The sequence below is a fragment of the Rousettus aegyptiacus genome, unplaced genomic scaffold (assembly GCF_014176215.1).
Source record: "Rousettus aegyptiacus isolate mRouAeg1 unplaced genomic scaffold, mRouAeg1.p scaffold_m13_p_3, whole genome shotgun sequence".
NCBI classification, from domain to species: Eukaryota; Metazoa; Chordata; class Mammalia; order Chiroptera; family Pteropodidae; genus Rousettus; species Rousettus aegyptiacus.
The window spans coordinates 7,338,023-7,355,937 of NW_023416306.1; the positions used below are offsets into that span (position 1 = coordinate 7,338,023).

Genomic DNA, 17,915 nt, shown 5'->3' on the forward strand with positions numbered 1-17,915 from the left:
TTTTCAAGTCGCTGATTACTTAAAAAAAAAAAAAAAAAAAAAAAAAAGGAAAAAAAAAGGAAACTAACTTTCATAGCTGCGGCAACACTCCAGATCATGGCATTTATTCACTACATTTAAGTTTTATTACGCTTGAACCCTGCCATGCTGAAACACCTACCTCCCATATAAAAGAAATGAAGAAAAAAGCTGGGTCTGGGGCCGCGGGCACCACGCTTCCATTCCAGATGATCTAGTCTGATCTTATAAACTGAAATATTTAAAGAGTCTCTAAACCTCGCTGACCCTACTTTAAAAAAAAAAAAACAAGGAACATATGGGCACAGCTAGCTTTTCATCTTCTTCCAGCCTACTAAAATATCCGCCTTTCCAAAATGCACGAGGAGCGAGGCTGCCAGACTCAGGTTCATAAAAGGCTCGAGTGCGGGCGTGGGGCAGGCAGGGAAGGGGCCCGGCTGGGAGGGACAAGCCCCTAACAAAGAACCCTGGTGACACACTCCCCTCCGCCTTGCCCGACCTCGGGAGCTACGGAAGCCACCGGCTCACCAAGGGAAGCAGCGACAGATGAGGGTGTGGAACGTGGGCCGTGGGATCCAGGCCTGGACTAGCTGTGTTCGGTCCGGGTGGCGCCCAGTGGCTGCAGGACACGCTGAGGGAGAGAGTCCCCCGAATTTAGGAAGCCCGGAGGCCCCTCGAAGGTGGGGGAGAACACGGTGGTGGGACCCGGGCTCCGGTCCTGGCCCCCCCAAATCCTGACGCTCTGCCTTGGGCAACGTAAGCCACCGTCTCTCGGGGCTTCGGCTTCCTCATTTGCTAAAACGAGGGGACTGTGGTTCACCTTGCTGTACGGCTGTAAAGATGACGCCTGGCGCAGGACGCTCGGGAAAGTGTAGCTGAAATAATAATGATGATGATGATAATTGTATTTATTCTAATAATAGTTATTAATATTATTATTCAACTGGAAACAAAACATCTGCTGCTCGAGAATGAATGCTCGAGTCCAGCCAGGGCTGCCCGCCCCACGGCACGAGCCCTGCCCCAAGCGCATTCACAGGGCCTTTTAAAAGTTACTGCAAACGAAGGATTTTGTTTAAATGCCCAAATTAATAATTGAAACGGTGCCTTGAACTAAAACGGCACGGGGGTGGGGCGGTGAAAATCCCGGGGAGCATCGCTTGTTTAACACCCATTTCACTTTGTTTGGCGGCTAGATTTACACCAAGAGACCCAGGTGAAATATTCCATCGAGCCACCTGCAAATAGACTGTCAGCTTCCGCTCTGATAAAAGGTAAAACATCCTCCTCTAAATGGTCTGGTTCACAAAACCGACCCTAAAGTGAACTGATAAATCTGCTCTGACACACGCAGAACTGTTTTCATAATCCTGAAAAAGGCCCCTCTCCAGACCCCTGAGCTTACGGCAGCCGCACAAAGAGCTCGTGCGCATCCGAGCGCCAGGCGTGGGAGGAAGTCGCTTCGCCTTCCTAACCCTGCGTTCCGGGACAGCGACAACCAGAGGCAGGTGTGACCGCCGCCGGAACCACCGAGAGAAAGAAGACGCTCACGGAGTCACGAGACTCGCAGAGACAACGCACTTTCGAGCAGCAAATGCCGTGTCGAGATCTGACGGGCGAGGGCGGAAAGCCGAGCCCAGCGCGGAGGTGGGGGCCGTACTGACGGACAGTCGATCCTTCACCAAACGGAAGCTCTGACTCCCCAAGAAGCCGCATTAAAAATTAATATCGAAAAGTGTATTGCTCAGCCTAAACTCATCATTCATCTCTAACAATACCAAACTGCATCCTAATGAAATTTTCGCCTTCGAAATTACCCTGACACCAAAACCAAGTTTGATGCTATGACAAAAGCAGCCACGGCTCCGTGGCACACGCACTTTAGATATTCGAATAACCTTGCTCTGCGGGTCTCTTCCACGCCACTCCCCTAATCGCCAGAATACACCAAGCTGCTTGCAACCTGGCTTCACCGTGGCTGTGAAGCCACCGTGGCTGTGACACTGGGGCCCTGCCGTGTGTGGCCTGCACATGTTTTCCTTGGTCATCCTTTAAGGCTCAAGTGGCCTGGACTCCAGCCAACGGCTGCACGGCTCCCTCAGAGCGGGAATGCAGGCTGCCTCGGGGGCTTCCGCCCAGGGGAGCCCATGGAAGACGATGAGCTCCCCACCCCCGTCCGCTCCATGCCCACGCTCTGGGACGCCCTTGTCTCCCAGCCGCTGGGCAGAAGCCTGAAGAAGCTGCAGGTGGTGACGGCGGGGATACCTGGGCGGCTGCGCCCCAAGCACCAGCCCCTTGAGGCACATGCTCGGCTCTCAGTAAGATGATTCACAACCAGGGACAACCCTGTGACCACGGGAACGGTCTGCAAGCCAAAGAAGGCTCGGGCTCAAATCCTCGCTCTTGACACTTAGCTGTGCAACCCTGGGAAAGGGTTTCGACCTCCTTGCTCTCAGCATCCTCATCTTAAAAGTGGAGGTGATAACGGCGCCCGACTCGCAGAGCTGCTGCTAGGATCCAGTGAGCTATTATTTGTAAAGCATGAGGGACGGTGCCCGGCACCTGGGTAATATCAGCCTCTGCTGGACTGCGGGATGAGCAGACAAACAGATGAAAAGAGAGACGGACCAACATGTGACACCTGGTCCTATGTATCTAAACCGGCTCACTTTATACATTCGATAAACGTTTTCCGAATTCAAAGGTCCCAGTTTGGGGCGACACATTTTTCACCGAATGCTTACTCTATCGGATGAGATGACAGTCAACAGCACTTGCTGAACTTCGGTGCACAGTGATGCAGTACCCTCGTCGTTACTCCTGTGCGACTGGCCTTTTCGGAGGCTTCGAAGGGGGAAAAGGAAAATGAGAATCCCTGTCATCGACAAGCCAGCCACTCTAGGCGTAAGGCCACACGTAACTACAGGCAGCGACGACGGGGACTGTGAAGTGTCACACCGTCCGTCTGGCGCAGGCGGCCGGAGGAGAGGAGGCGCGAAAGCAACAGGGGCCAGGCTTTCCGGGGGAGGCGAGGGCTCCGGCGGGCCCGGAGGGCGGACAGGACCGGCCTCGGCATCCTGGAGTCCAGGCTGCCTCTCTCGGCGGGGCGGGGCCGGCGCGCAGCGAGGCCCACAGTGCTGGCCAGCGCAGGGAACCTCGGGAACCACGCGAGGACGCGCCCGGTGAGCGCGAGATGATGTGGGAGACGCGTCCGGTGACAGGAAGCCCGGGGCGGGTGGTTCTGCACGAAGAGCAAGTGCACGTTTGAGAACCCCAACGGGACGGCGGGCAACCCAGGACTTCGAAGGTGCAGGCCGAGGATGTCGATGAGGGCTAGTGAAGTAACGGCTGGGCCCAGGAAGCCCAGCCTCTCATCCAACGCACTTCGCGTTCCGGTCCCGCCCGTCCCGAGGGGTCTTCTTGGGAGACACCCCTGGGTGCCGGTACTTTTGTCTGGAGCGGGTGGGACGCCGCACCTGCAGGGTGAGGATAATGCAAACGCACGCGGCCAACGCGTGCGCTCCCCGTGCAGAGAGTTAGATGCTGCATTTTAGTCTTCATCCTAAAAGGTGTGTCACATCGAGGAAGGATGTGAAAATGTGCGGCCCATCTTCAGAGTCAAACAGAGAAACAAACATGTGCGTGTGGTTTTAGTGTGAAGGCAAAAACATCCGATGATGATTTCACGCAGAGCCAGGCACCCGGTGATGCCCGGACGTGCCGCAGAGACAGGCGCGTTTCGGCAGGCGCCCCGTCAGAGGCTCCGGAGCAGAGCGCCCCCTCTCCCCTGCTCACCTACCCCCAAACCGCTTCTTGCTACTTCGCAGGTGGAGTCGAAATTCAAGTCCTGATTCATGTGCTATTAGGAAGCGAGAAAAGACTCACTGGGGTCAACCCTTGGCCTGGCCTCCTAATCTGAGCCTGATGCAGGACACACGCAGCCCTTCTCGTAAACGATGAGCCTGATGTAAAAACACAGCTTTCGATTCTAAAACAGACATCCCTCCAATCCTCTGTGCTGAGCCCTCTCCCGTGAAACCTGTAAAAGAGGAGAAATTTCTGGGCCTTCTCGTAGGCAAATGCCACCTGCGCCAAGCCTCCTGCCGCTCGGATGGGTGGCAAACATCTCAACGGCAAAACGTGAACTCGGCCTCCCTGACCTCTGCGGCTCTGGGCCTCGCGTTCGAGTCCTGTCGTCTGTGGCACAGAAACCCTCTCGCGACTGAGCGCGGGCAGAGGCGGCCTGAGGATCGGGTGCTGTTCGGTCGGCCTGGGCGACGGGACCCTCGCCCGGGCGCTGAGGCTCTGTCCTTGCTGCCGGCTTATGCTGCGGGTTGGTCGAGGAGCAGAGTTGATCCCACGTGGTAGGAAGGCGGGGTCGGCGAGGCCAGGACAGAGCGCGGCCGCTCGCGGGCTGCTGACAATGGATGTGACAGGGTGTGCACGGCCTGAATTCTAGATCACGGCCGCCTGGTTTTTCTCTCTCCTTTAGGAGGAGCCATTAACCTTTTCGATGACAGCCCTGGGATCGGAATGACGGAACGATTTTTGAGGTCAGCAAGGATCTATGTTCTCGAAACCTGACATCAACATGCAAAAGTTGTGACTGAATCCCGGTGTCCCTGAGAGAAACACTAAATGCAGGTGACAGATCTTCTGCAGTCAAAATGCCCCATTTCCCAGAGTATCTGTCACAGATTGATAACATCCATGCAAAAAGTTAAGTACAATTATGTCTGTCACTAAGAAACATACTTGGGAACCGGTGACTGACATCTCGCTGGAAGCTGACAAATCACCGGGAGATTGCTGGAACAACTCTGAGCAGCGCCGTGGCCCCTCCCAGGGAGGCCTGGCCCGCGGGACTCCTGGGGGAGGCTCCGAGGAAGCAAGCGGCACCTCGCCCACCGAGGCTGCAGGGCGGGGCTCCGTGGCTGGGAGAGGAGCACCGTGCTCTGTTGCTCTGGGAGGGAAGATGACACTCTCCCAGGGGAGGGACAGTGTCAGTGGAGGGTCATGGGACGTGCCTGGGGCCTGAGGTCTGTGCAGAGCGAAGTCTGGGCGCGGCGTCTCTGTCAGGACCACGGTGGACAAGGCTCGGCACCCCAGGCCGACGGGCGGGGCAGAGGGGAGCTACTGGAAGCACGTGCTCCACGTTTTCTGAGACGGGCCCAAGCCCCACGTCCGCATACACCCGAGATGCCCCAGAAATCCCAGCACGCCACAGTCCAGACCGCTCATTTCAGGCAGATGGCTTGTGCTGCCAACACTGGGACGGGGAACGGGGCACCAGCACGGCCGAGGGCCTCCCGTGTCCCAGGGAGGGTGCGGCAGCAGCCGCCTCGCAGCCATCCGAGCCCTGCCTGACGTCAGAACTGGTTAGCAAGAAGGCGATGGCCGCACGTCAGGGGACGGGGAGGCGCCGAAAGCCACGTGAGCAGAGCGCAGGGACAAACGCCCACGGCTCCGCGCCCTCCCTGCCCGCCGGCGCTGCCCGGAGTCCCCGCTTGCAGGGGGTCTGCTGCCCTACCCTGCAGGCCTGTGAATCTGGACTTCCGACGGCGAGCACGGGGAATACGACGGGTTTCTTACGTAAGGCTGAGGAAGAACCACGGAAGGTCTGAAAAATCCAGACGCTCTTTGAACATCGTCAGCGGCGTGGCATTTTTACTGTGGGAAAGTTCTCTTTATCCATTCTTTAACACACTCGGCCCAAGTCTACCTCCTCCTAACGTCAGTCCACCTCGTCTCATTTTGCCTTCCGGGGCTCCCGACAACCCATCCCCACCTGGAAACACTCCTGCGTATTGACCGTTTAAACCTCCTCCATGTTTAAACCTCCCCCATACTCCCCGAGCAAACACCTGAAGCCGGCTGCTGTGTCTCAGGTCGAACCTCGGCGATCCTCTCACACTCGAATTCCACACGTGGGCAGGTAACTTCTACAGGTGGCGCCTGGCAGTGGACATGGCCCTCCCCACAGACCGGGCAGGCGTGGGACACCATGTCACGAGACGAGACGGGCCCTGCTGTGCACGCCGCTGCCTCCGGCGCACCTGGGCTCGTGCCCGGCCGGGTCCTCGCACGCACGGCACTGCTCACGCAGGCCTCCTCGGTCTGTCCCGTGCGACTGATTTCTGCACCTCGGGCGGCCCTGTCCACTCCACCGTCACCTTTCACCTCCCGGTTCCGGCAGGGTGTTCGGCTGTAGGGGAGACGTGGAGTATCGATTCTGTCACTCGGCACATCAGCTCTCCCTAATGACTCTGTGTCATCTGCAGATTTGATAAGCATGCTTCCGATGTCTTTATCAAGCCACCGGTCCCGCCACGCAGCAAGCCGGGGGCGGCGGCTCGGCAGGGAACCCCCTCTCGGGATGTGCACCCACCCGCCAGGGCCGCCGGCCTCCATCAGCTGCGAACCCGCCTGCCTCCCGGAACCTCTCCAGGCGTGGTGCCAGCAGAGTCACCTGCGAGGCCCGGGACGTGAGAGGTGAGTGCGGGGGCCGCTCTGGCTGAAGCGGGAAGGTACTGCCTCTGTCTGCCCCACGCCCCAGGGCGGTGGCCGGGAGAGGATCGGAGAAGCCTGCACCAGGCTGACGCCTGAAGCTAAGGCCAGCTGGGAAGACAGAGGGGAGACGGGGCTGTGCCTCAGTCCCAGGCCTGCCCCACCCTGCTGACCAACGTGCGTGAGGCAGACGGGCAGAGGACGGAGCAGCGCCGGTGCCCGGACAGAAGCCCACGGCTCCAAGTGCCCTCCTGCACTTGGAAAGTTCAAGAAACCGCGCAGAGGTGTTTGTGTGCGAGATAAAGTTTCACTGAATGAGGAAGAGGCCCTCTGCGGAGACACCTTATCCTGCCTGTGACACAAACGTCACCTAACACTGCGTGGAATTCACCAGACACGGCCCAGGGGCAGCCCCGGCCTCGCCAGGCTCCGGCTCGGACCCCACGAGGAAGCACTCCGCAGCAACAGGAAGCTCCGGGGGCTGCACCTGCCTCTGCACAGAGAAGGCAGTTCTGCTTGGACCAGGAGGTCATCGGCTGAGGACCCATCATCTCTGAAATGGTCCTTCAACTGCCCCTTTTGTCTGAAATGAGCAGGGGACCACGGCTCTCAAAAAAAAAAATGGCAGGGAATTCTTTGAAATGGGAGCGACGACATAAGAAATGGAGGCTGAGCGTACGATTTTAGCTTTTGAGACAAAGACTCGAGCTCAAGAAGGCAGTAAGGGCTGCTATCAGTCCCTCCCTCGGTTCCGGCCCCCCAAGGGATTTGCTGGGCAGAGGGCCTGCTGTCCACGGCTCAGGAACCCGAGCGGGTCCTCCCTGCCGCTGCTCCGAGTCTGGCCAGTAGAGGGCGCCGCATCACCACGCTCTCACTCTAGCCTTGGTTTTGCAACTTGATCCTTGCAGCCACACAAAGACCCACCGCTCTTGAAGAAGTATTTCTTATGCTTGGGGTTTCATACTACATGAGAAAGCAGCAGCGAAACACAAACCTGCAACCATATGATATCACCCATGTAAAAAGTACACAGAAAAATGGCGTGAAGGGAACATAACTAAGGTCACGTGCCTTTGCTCGCTGGAAACGGAATCTGTGTTTTCATGTTTTCTATACTCTTGTCAATTTGCTACAAGCTTGTGTTACTCTCGTAATCAGAAGAAGCTCCAGGAGCGCTCAAGGGCTTGAGGGTCGTGGGGCGGGGGGAGGGCGGAAGGGGCTGGTAACCTGGTGGGGAAGCCTTTTTGCAAAACCGGGTACGAGCCTGGATCTGGGCTGAGCACTGGGGAATAAAAGGAACGGACAGGGTCCCTGCCCTCAAGGAGTTCATGACGTCACCCCAGCACAAAGTGAAGGCCTAACAGCAGAGGGGCGCTCAGGGAAAAGAGCCCGGCACAGGCCCGGCCGGCCCCGCCGAGTTCACGGAAGGCTTCCCGCAAGAGGAGGCACTTGAACTGCTCGCTATCAGAGGCAGGGAGGTGAGACACACCCCAGGCCCGGGTGTCCACGCGAGCAGAGACACGGAGGCACGAAACGGGAAGGGAGGAGACCACCAGTCCGTCTTAAAGCCTGAGGCTTGGGGATGAGGGAGAGGACCAGAGGTCACGGGGCCACTGCAGAGCCCCACGCTGGGGTCGAGAGCGTCACCCACGGCTCACCGTCAGAAGGAAAGCTGTCGGATTCCTCCGCTGGCGAGACCACGGAGACAAGCAGTCTCAGGGAACAAAGCAACGTACTCATCATTTCGTAAATCTTCGATGGAAAATCTGAATGAATAACCAGCAATCCTTTTTTGTTTTTGTTTTGTTTTGTTTTGTTTTTTTAAATCGAGATACTGGATAAGAGACCACCACAAAAACCAAAGACACAAAAACCCTGACGAATCAGACGCACGTTGGTGTGCGGGCCACCTGTAAATTACGGCGCAGGGAGAGAGGGGAGCTTGGGGCAGACAGGTGATTTTTACCGGAAAGCATTAATATAATGTTCAATTATCCCACTGCATCCTGGCTGACTTAACTCAGCCAAATTAGAATACATTTTATATTGACTATTTTGACATTTTTTTTATTTGGCAAGTAAAACAAAACTGATCCAATTTCCTTGCAGCCATTGTAAACTATAAACTGTACGAGAGGTTATAAAATATAGAAAAGCCTTATAAACACCGTGTTCCGATGCTCTCCCTCCAGCTCTGCCCGGCGCCCGGCACCGATGCTCTCGGGCCCTCTTGCCGCAGTTGCCGGTGACCGTCCTCCCGCCGGCTGGCGAGCCAGAGAGAGCACTCCTCCTGCTGGCACCGGGGCACCGGGAGAACCAGTGTTCTTCCTCGACAGCAACGTGAAACCCGCCCCGAGGTCCTGCCGCTTCCTGGGCCCTTCCCACCCACATGCTGTCAATGGGGAGTGGCCGCAACTGCTCCAGGGTGATGGGCCCGAGATAACATCCCACCGCCCCCGCATGGGTGACAGTGATGGCAGCTGTGACAGGGCTTTGGGTAGTGAGAAGGGAACGGGCAAGTGCTGAACTGACCTAAACCAAACGGACACCCAGGTGCTCGACCTGCCACTCCGGGTAGCTCATGGGCTAGTCCTATCTTCTTATGCTAAAGAGAACCGGAAGGCCGCTTCTGAAGTTTCAGGGGACTGTAGGGCTAGTTAAGTCTAAGCGCCACTCTCGGTCTATGAAACTGTCCCGAGGAAGCCCGGACTGCCTCCACGGGGGACCTTCTTCCGGGGGAGGGGGACCCGCAGCCAGAGCAGTGCCGAGAGCTGGCGGCCACGCCCCTCCCCCTGCACCCCCAGAGGCCAGGTGTGGGCTGTGGGGGCCCTGAGGGGGGAGCCCGCCGGTGACGATGCTGACCTGCTCCCGGCAGTGCTCGTCCCCGTCTGCCCACGCGGAAGCTTTAGGTCCCTTCTCATCGCTGCTACGTCAGTCCCCAAGGGATGCCACCTCGCCGTGTTTACTTGTTTTATTTACTTTTGTCATCCCTTTCTCAAACTCGATCCGTCACTGCCGTCTGTCCCTCGTCCTCCAGCAGTTTACTGGGGACGCGGAAGCTTTTTCTCTGACAGGCTCCTTTTTCCCAGGTGCTTCTTGCAAGGAGCGTAGAGACCACCACCCCCTTCGTTACAATAGGCGCCCGCCACAGGGCGACTCTCTGCTCCCCCACATTTCTTTATGGGGACAATTATTAATACTAACATCGCCTGAAAAACGTCTCACTATTCTCCCATGCAGAAACTGCTCAATTCTGAGCTCACTGGGAAAAGAAACAACATGAAAATGAACATAATTACTTAGCGACCCTCCTGCATTTCAAAGCTTTCAAAGGAGTCACTGGCCAAGGCAGAGGAGGAACCTCCCTTCTCACGGCGCACCGTTCCCAACTGTGTGGCTACAAACGTGTGTCTGTGTGTGAGTAGCTACAAGCTCGCTAGAATAGCAAGCCAATGTAGAGTTGGCTGTTCTATTTCAGGAGCCTTCAGAATATGTACAAAATAGGACACAGAATGGCCTCTACATTTGAGTAATGCAAAGATTTCGAACTGGCTTTTAAAAAGCAGAGGCGCACTGCTTCTGCACCCCGTCGGCGGAGTCTAAGTGGCGGTGCTCTAGAAGGTTGTTCTGTGGGACCCAAGACCACACGACCGTAACACGCACGGCAGCCCGGGATGCCGCTGGCGAGCCTCACCTGGGAAGGCTGGGGGCCGGGGTGGAGGCGGACGACGACTGGGAAGGCGTTGTGGGTTGAGAGGAGTCGTGATTTCTCGGGACTCGGCCCATTCGGTACCAGATCCCCATGCTGTTCAGTTCCCTTTAAAAGGAGAAAAGAGACATCTTCATGGCACCGTGTAGCACGAAGCAGCATTTACCCGGAGTGACGAAGCAAAGCGACTCCTGCGAAAGAATCACAGCCCCGAACCCTGGGGAGTCAGTCGTCTTCCACGGGATCAGTTCTGTCGCCTCTCTCTGTGCTCTGGGTACCACGGCTCAGAGCCAGGTGTGAGGGCGACTGTCCCCGTTAGGCAGGCCCTCTGACACGGCCGCCTCCTTCGCCCTCCCCGGAGCTTCTCTTCCGGCTGCACTCTAGACATTTTCCGTGTTTCTCGGTCTTTACAATTGTTTTCATTTTGCCATTGAATTGTAGGTGTTCATGTGACGACTCGCTTCGAGTCCTTTGTGTGGTCTGGGTGAGAGAGCAATGGGTTTGACCAAGAGGAGAATTAGCCCCACCTGCTCTGGGACGTGCCCCGACTTCTGGATAAAGCTCCTTACTGTCGAGATGTCCCCTGTAGTGGCCTCATTCTCTGAGTCAGTTTGGGAGACATCTTCCGACCACAGAGCATGTGCCTCATGGACCACCGCAACTAAGGGTGGGCACAAAAGGGCTTGACAGATTTGCTAGGCCCGCCCACCGCAGCCCCGCCCCACAAGCGTTTATGAGACGGGTCTGCTCTTAGGAATTGTACTGAGATCGTCTTAGCCACATCCAATTTACAACTTCTCAACTGCCTCCACAGAACTGCATCTCGGGATGGAGAGGAATGTCATCTGTTCAAAAAATGAGAGCAGACTTATTCAGTGGATTCTTCTAGCAGCTTCTCAGTCCACTACAGGGATGATCCTAAACCGCAATCCTGTCTCATTAGAGAGATGGCTGATTCCCATCGGCTACACTGACTTCACTCCGTCTTGGCTGAGGCCCCATGTGCAGCCTTGGAAGAGCTGTTCCCCGTCTGGGATGTCTGTGCCCCCTGGCAGACAACCCAGCCCTTGCAAAGTAATATGTGGAATTGTGCCTGTTTTTTAGAAAATGTGACTTAGAGTTCTGAACTGAATTCTCTTTCCTTACTTAAAAACAATTGTCTGGCTCTGGGAAAGAATTTTTGCCCCAAGATGAAACAAAAGTATACTTTATTTAGCAATCTTTTCAAAATGATACAAAAGATTGTAGTTTTGATTATCAAGATGTATTTGGTAAGAATCTATTCTTTAGAATTGTTTAAACTGTTAAAAACTGAACCTCTCAAAGTAGTATAATTTGTAACTAAAAATACACATAGTAGCTGAAATTAGACTGTAAAAGTTCATCATTGAATCCTTGGTTTCCACAGTTTGTATCTAGGTGGCTGCTTCTAAGGCGCCCGAAGCACGTTGTCCCCTGACTACTTCCTGCTCCTGTTACATAGTCCTGTTTACGAAATCTACTTAAACCATGTTCCAAAACAGGATTTTTGAGAGTGTAAGACGGGAATGACCATAGAGGCCTTCTTAAGGACCACAAAGCCTTGGGACAGAGCATTCAGATTTCATAGCTGAAGCGTCTAAACAAACCCTTGTGCACCAAGGTGGAAACAATCTCTATTTCTATGACATCAGCTCTCCACGCATTTCAAGCAAAGGCCACGCTCCTCCAGTGCCCTGGCTACGGGGAAGGCCCTGGCATCTAGAGTGAAGAGGGGGGTCTGGGCTCAAGGGGCAAGAAGTAAAACAGAGCAGCACGCAGACCCAGAGGGCTGACTTCAGGAGCCGAGGAGAACTCGCCTGCGGGGACCCACCAGGACAAGTGAGATGCCTACAGAGCCGGCGTGTGGCTGAAGGACTGAGAACCATCCCCCACGCTGATGAACTGCAAAGCCTGAGTATAACGGGACTGAGTATAACGAACGTCCACTGCCCTTCGGACGTCCGGCATTCATCCCCCACCCCCACCCCCACCCCCACCCCGTTCTTAGTCCCCGAGTCCCGATGGAACTGGCCCCGCTTCCAGCTCAGGACTGAAAGAGAGAAAACATTTTCCAGGTAGCAGTGATGGGTTCAGGGTAAACAGAACTCCAGTGAGCTCAATCAAGGCCAGCCAGTGAGACAGAATTCTAGGACTTCTAGGAACACAGACTTGCTTGCTCTTTGGCTTGGGTCTTGACCCTGGAGGAAAAGTAGGTGAGCCAACAGCACCACCATTCCTCCACTAGGGGAGAACATGCCCAAGAATTGAGTCTGCCGTGAGGAATCAGAGCAAGGCATTGGGGTGGGGTGGGGGTGGGGGGACACTAGATCCTAGTGACTTCCTCTCGGTGACTACTTCCAGCCACATCTGAAGCCAATCTGCCCCTGAATTCTGCTGTTCTGTCAGCCAACAAATTCTTCCCTTGGCTTAAGCCAGCCCAGGTTGGGTTTCCTGTCACTTACAACCCAAAAAGCCCAGAGTGAAATCCTATTCCTTGTACTTAGTGTCTATGATGCGGCTTCAGAGCCAGGCCCGTGCCCAGTACTGGGCTTCCAGGCAAACAAGCCACAGTGGGTCCAGGCCTCGCACGCCTCTGCTCATCAGAGACAACAAACCTCAGGCCAAAAATCTGTCCCCCAAATTGTCATGTGGTCATTTAATATGTTTCCCCCGGACTCAGAACCCCCCGAGGGCTTCCCAGTGCACCTGGCATAAAACCCAACCCACTCTACGAGGTCCTGCCAACTCCCCCCCTCCCGACTCCTTGCTGGGCTGCTTTCTGCTCCCCGGGCGCCATGTCCATCCCCACTGCTCACCCACTCTTCTCCTCTGCCCAGAAGGCCAAGAACCTCATGGGCAGCACAGACAGTCTCAGGGCTACGTCCCCAGAAGCGGCGTGAGCGCTCTTGACAGAAAGAAGCCATCTGTGTCACGGAGGCTTACCCAATAAACGTGTACTGAGGAGGGGCCTGCTTGGTCCGGCCCATGATCCGAATGTCACAAATTGCGGCTTCGGTCGAATCTCGCGGGATGAATTTAATGCACAGCCTCTTCTTTCTAAACGCGACTTCCTCTGAAGGAAAGAACGAGAAAAGGCATGAGTCTTCCCGAGATGCCGACATCTCTATTCCGAGTACCGCATCTCCTGTCTCATACTCTTCCTGTCAGCGGAAGCGACCGGTCACCCGAGTGGCCTGACAGGAGGGCCGGGTTCTACCCCTCCTGCCCTCCACAGGGCCGCAGTGGACAGACAGGCGGTGACTGCAGAGTGGGCGTCAGTCACCCTGCTCTGCGTTCGCGACCTGACCCCAGACAGCCCCTGCCGAGAAGGGGCGCTCAGGGGTACGTCCACTTCTGCAAGGAGCGGCAGCTCGGCATAAACCGTGGGGCCGGCTTCTAGAGGCCACGACCACAAAGAGCCCGCTCCCTGCACCGGCCGTCAGACACACACGCACAGAGAGACCCCGAGTGTTAACGTTTTACCACGTGGGCTTCTTTCCCTTCTTGCTGTAGAAAATTTCAAACATTTCCCCAACGTAGAGGGAATAGTAAGTGAATCCACATGTTCCGGTCAAACAGTTTCAACACTGTCAAAAATGGACAGGCTGCTCTCGTCCCTCCCCGTCACCTCTGGTCTTGCTGGAGAATTTAAAATGAATTTCCGCCACCACAACTTCTCGCCCATGGATATCTGTAGGCTTCTGTGGAGGTGACTTTTTTCTTTTTTTTTTTAAAACCTGATCACTACGCTATTATCATTCCTAACAAAACGAACAATGATTTCTCAATATCGTCCAATAGACAGTCTAGACTCAAGTTTTCTCCATCATCTCAAAAAATGTCCTTTAACCGCTGGTTTATCTGAATTTGGTTGTTAGGGCTCGTAAGTAAGTCCCTTTCATTTTGTAACAACCTCTCCACCCTCCCTTTGTCCTCAGGGCACTGGTCAGTGGAAGAAACTGGGTCGTTCCCCTGTACTTCCTGTAAACTGGCAGTGACAGCTCAAGGCTCTCCGAAGGCTCACGGTCCATTTCGTTAGGTGAGAACACTTTGCAGGTGGTGTGCGTACACCCCGTGGCATCGCACCGTGAGGCAAGCCGTCCGGCGGGGCCGCCCCGGGCTTCCCGTGCTGTGAGCCCGGCGCCTCAGCTATAAAGTCCCCAACAAACAGTTCCCTGGGTAATAATGTTTTCTTCTCCTGATGACTGCTGCGTAGATCCGTAATTTCATTAAAGTTTTCAAATTGGTGATTTTCTAAATCCGTCATTCCTTCTACATTTATTAGCTGGAACTCTTCTATATAAAAAAACTTTTTTTTCTTCAACTACTTGAGCTGAGATACGCTTGTATAGAAAAAAAAAAAAGTACATGACTCCTTTATTTATCAAGTCTTAGAGTAATGAGTCGGTTCCCTAGCAACCTCCAGTGGTGACCAACCGGGTATTTGTTCTTTCGTGGTTTTTAAACATGAGTTTTAATCAATTGCCGTCTCTCGATACATGAGTTAGATGGATCTGAGTTAAAATCCCACCTCCATTTTCCAGGACCATGACCTTAATTTCTCTTAGCCTCGGTTCCATTACCCGCAAAAGGAAGTTAATGAAACGGGGTAACGCGCGTGCCGCGCTTAGCCCGACGCCTGGCACCCAGGAAGTGCTGGGTAGGGGATGGCCGTGGGTGTTCCCACCATGTTCACGAGTGAGCCTGCAGCGCACCGTGGGTACCAGAGTCCGGCAGTCACGTTCGGGAACTCTCGGTTCCTGAAATAAGGACACGGGAAGCAGGGAGCAGCGCGGGAGGAAAGGGCAGTCCTGGTTCTGGAACCGATGTTAGCAAGGGGCGGGCCGAATCCGCGGTGTCGAACTGTTGTTGTGGGGGCGGGGGGCGGGGGGAGCTGTTTAAAAGAGCCGAGCGGAAACTCGGAAATCGTGTGGGTTCTCTTCCTGAGTGAGGAAACTGAGGGGGGAGAGCAGACCCACCAGCTGTGAGTAATAACGTCCCGAAGCCAGACCCCAGGCGTGGTGTCCTGCGGGAGAGCGAAAGCGTCCAGAGCGACCCCTCCCCTGTGAAAACTATTAGGTGATCAGGTCTGGCCTTGGCAAGTGTGAAGAAGGTGAGATCTGTCCTCAAAGGAAACGAAAATGCAGGTATTTCCCTTGTTTTTGCCAGGTTGCTCTTTGCTCCATTCCTCCCATCTACAGCGAACTCTCAGAGATGGAGCCGCTGATTACACAGGCTCAGACAGGCCTGATTTTAAGTAAACAAGTTATGCAGCGTCCACAGAAGAGTGTTCAGCCATACTAATGAACGCAGAGAAAGGACAAAGCACTTTACTGAAACAGTTCTCCGGTTTTTAAGTACTATGTGGATTGTGACAAACTATTTTAAATTAATGATAGAAGTCTCATCTTTCTGGCTGACTTTATAAAACGAGGGCCTTAAACGCATTCAAACTGCACAGAGCTGACCACAGGTTTATCTGGTCAGCTTGTGCTCACCTGTCCCCTGCGTAAAAGGCTCCAGAAAATGACCGTATGACCCAAAATAAATAGGCTACCCTAAACCCACCCTCCTTGTGTGATAAGATGCCTGTTGGAGATGCCAAGACAACCTCAGAATGTCCACAGGACAGCAACCAATACACCCCTACTTGCGGGGAGTGGCTTCCCACCCAGAATCACTAAGTGGGGTCACCCGACAGCAGCTGGACACAACCCCGGCAGGAATCAGCTCTGGGCCGCCTCACTTAAGTGGTTCGGCAAATTGAGAGAAAAATGGGAAACGCCTCGTGTCTCTACAGTGTATCACTATGAAGACATTATCAGTCAATGAGTTGTCAAAAATGAACACCAATGCAAATTTTAAGACTAAGATAAACACTGGAGAAAAGTGGGAAATAAACACAAGTCTACGGGCAATTTTAGTTCTCGAGTGGATAAGTCTTTTAAGAATAAACAAAAGTGGCCAGCAAACATTTGTGAAAATGTTCAGTCTTGCTAATAAATAATGAAGTGAAAATTAAATAAAATTAGGATAGCAAAACCAAATAAAAAATTTAAAACTCATGCTGGCAGGCCTATGGAACACAGGTACGAGCCTGTATCATCAGTGGCACTGTGAACGGACATTCCTGGAAGTCAATTTGGCAACAGAGAGTAATAAAGCTTATCGTTGTTGGGCCCGTCCTCTGAGCAAGGCACTGTGTACGGTGGGCACCTTAGGTGATTCGCAGATGAATTAAACATGGATCTTGCCCTCAAAGAAAGAGATAAGTAGCAAAGACACGGAGAAACCATAGATGTGGCTAAAATGCAAGCTAAAAGCAGCATTATGAGATAAATAATATTCCTCCCACCCCCATTTTACAGATGAGGAAACTAAGGCCCAGGACGGTGAAGTCCTACGGCGGGACGTAGCAGAGCCAGAGGCAACATCAGGCGAGTCTCGCTCCAGAGCACAAGTTCTCCAACTTGCCAAGCTGCAGGTTGTCCTAACGGGATTCAGAGGCAGAGCCGGCCACTCGCGCGGGCTTCCCACTACCGTGACTTGCATGCGCTTACTTATCTCCGTCCCTTCCAAAAAAATGTGCGCTGTGCCAGGCGCAATGAAAAGCAATAAGGAGGGCAGGCCCCTGACCGATTATAGGCCTGGCCAATTACGCTGTAATGCAATTCCTTGTTTCCAGGTCCAGGTCACCCACTAGACTACGGTCCCTGAAGCAAGGGCCAGTGTCTTAGTCATCTTTATATCCCATAGCCTGCAGTGCCTACTAGCCACTCATCAATCTTAACTGGCTGTGGAGAGGAAGGAGAGCTTGATTCAAACCGGGATCTGTCTGATGCAGGTGGGAGAACTTAGGCTCACCCTTGAGAGATACGGGGTGCGGACATTCAGGGTTGAGGGAAAGGGTTTTCAGGCGGAGAAAACAATAAAGCAGATACGTAGATTCAGAAAAGAAAGGCGTCTGTGAAGGGCTCCTTTTGGGTAGAGTATAGGGAGCTTGAAGGTGAGGAGTATGTGTTTAGAGGGAGGTTGGAGACAGACTGCAGAGGACCTATTACCCAGCAGCCTCAAGGACCTGGAAACTTATTACAAGGAACTCATCCAAAGTCTACACATAGCCAAGCTGATCTACAGATAGCACCATTGCCACCAAAATCCCAGCTGACTTCTTTGCAGAAACTGAAAAATTCTGAAATTCATATGGAAATTCAAGGGACCCAGAAAAAGTAAAAAAAATTCAAGGGACCCAGAATAGCCAAAATCATCTTGAAAAAGAACAACCAAGTTGGAAGACTCATACTTCTGGGTTTCAAAACCTGCTACAAAGCTACAGTGATCAAGACTGAGATACTGACGTAAGAAAAGACATACAGATCGGTGAAAGAGAAGAACTCAGAGTCCAGACACTAATGCCCACATTTATGGTGAACTGATTTTCAGCGAGGATGCTGACACAATTCCGGTGGGGAGAGAAGGGTCATTCAACTGGACAGTCACATACAGGACAAGAAAGCTGCGTCCTTATTTCATACCACAGACAAAAGTTCACTCAAAATGGTTCAAAGATATAAATGTAAGAGCTAAAACTACAAATCTCCTAGAAGAAAACACAGGCATAAATCTTGGTGACCTTGGATTAGGCAGTGTTCTTAGGTAT

General features: G+C 53.8%; 1 protein-coding gene across 8 annotated transcripts in view; it reads right to left on the reverse strand.

The window, feature by feature from the left end:
- Positions 1 to 17,915, reverse strand: part of MVB12B (multivesicular body subunit 12B) — a 168,799-nt gene that overhangs the window by 86,968 nt on the left and 63,916 nt on the right. For all 8 annotated transcript variants that reach the window (XM_036238466.1, XM_036238468.1, XM_036238467.1 and 5 more), the window contains 2 exons: positions 13,199 to 13,328; positions 10,220 to 10,342 (listed from right to left, as the gene is read on the reverse strand). In XM_036238466.1, coding sequence (XP_036094359.1) covers positions 10,220 to 10,342; positions 13,199 to 13,328 — 253 coding nt within the window. The remainder of the gene's footprint in view (positions 1 to 10,219; positions 10,343 to 13,198; positions 13,329 to 17,915) is intronic.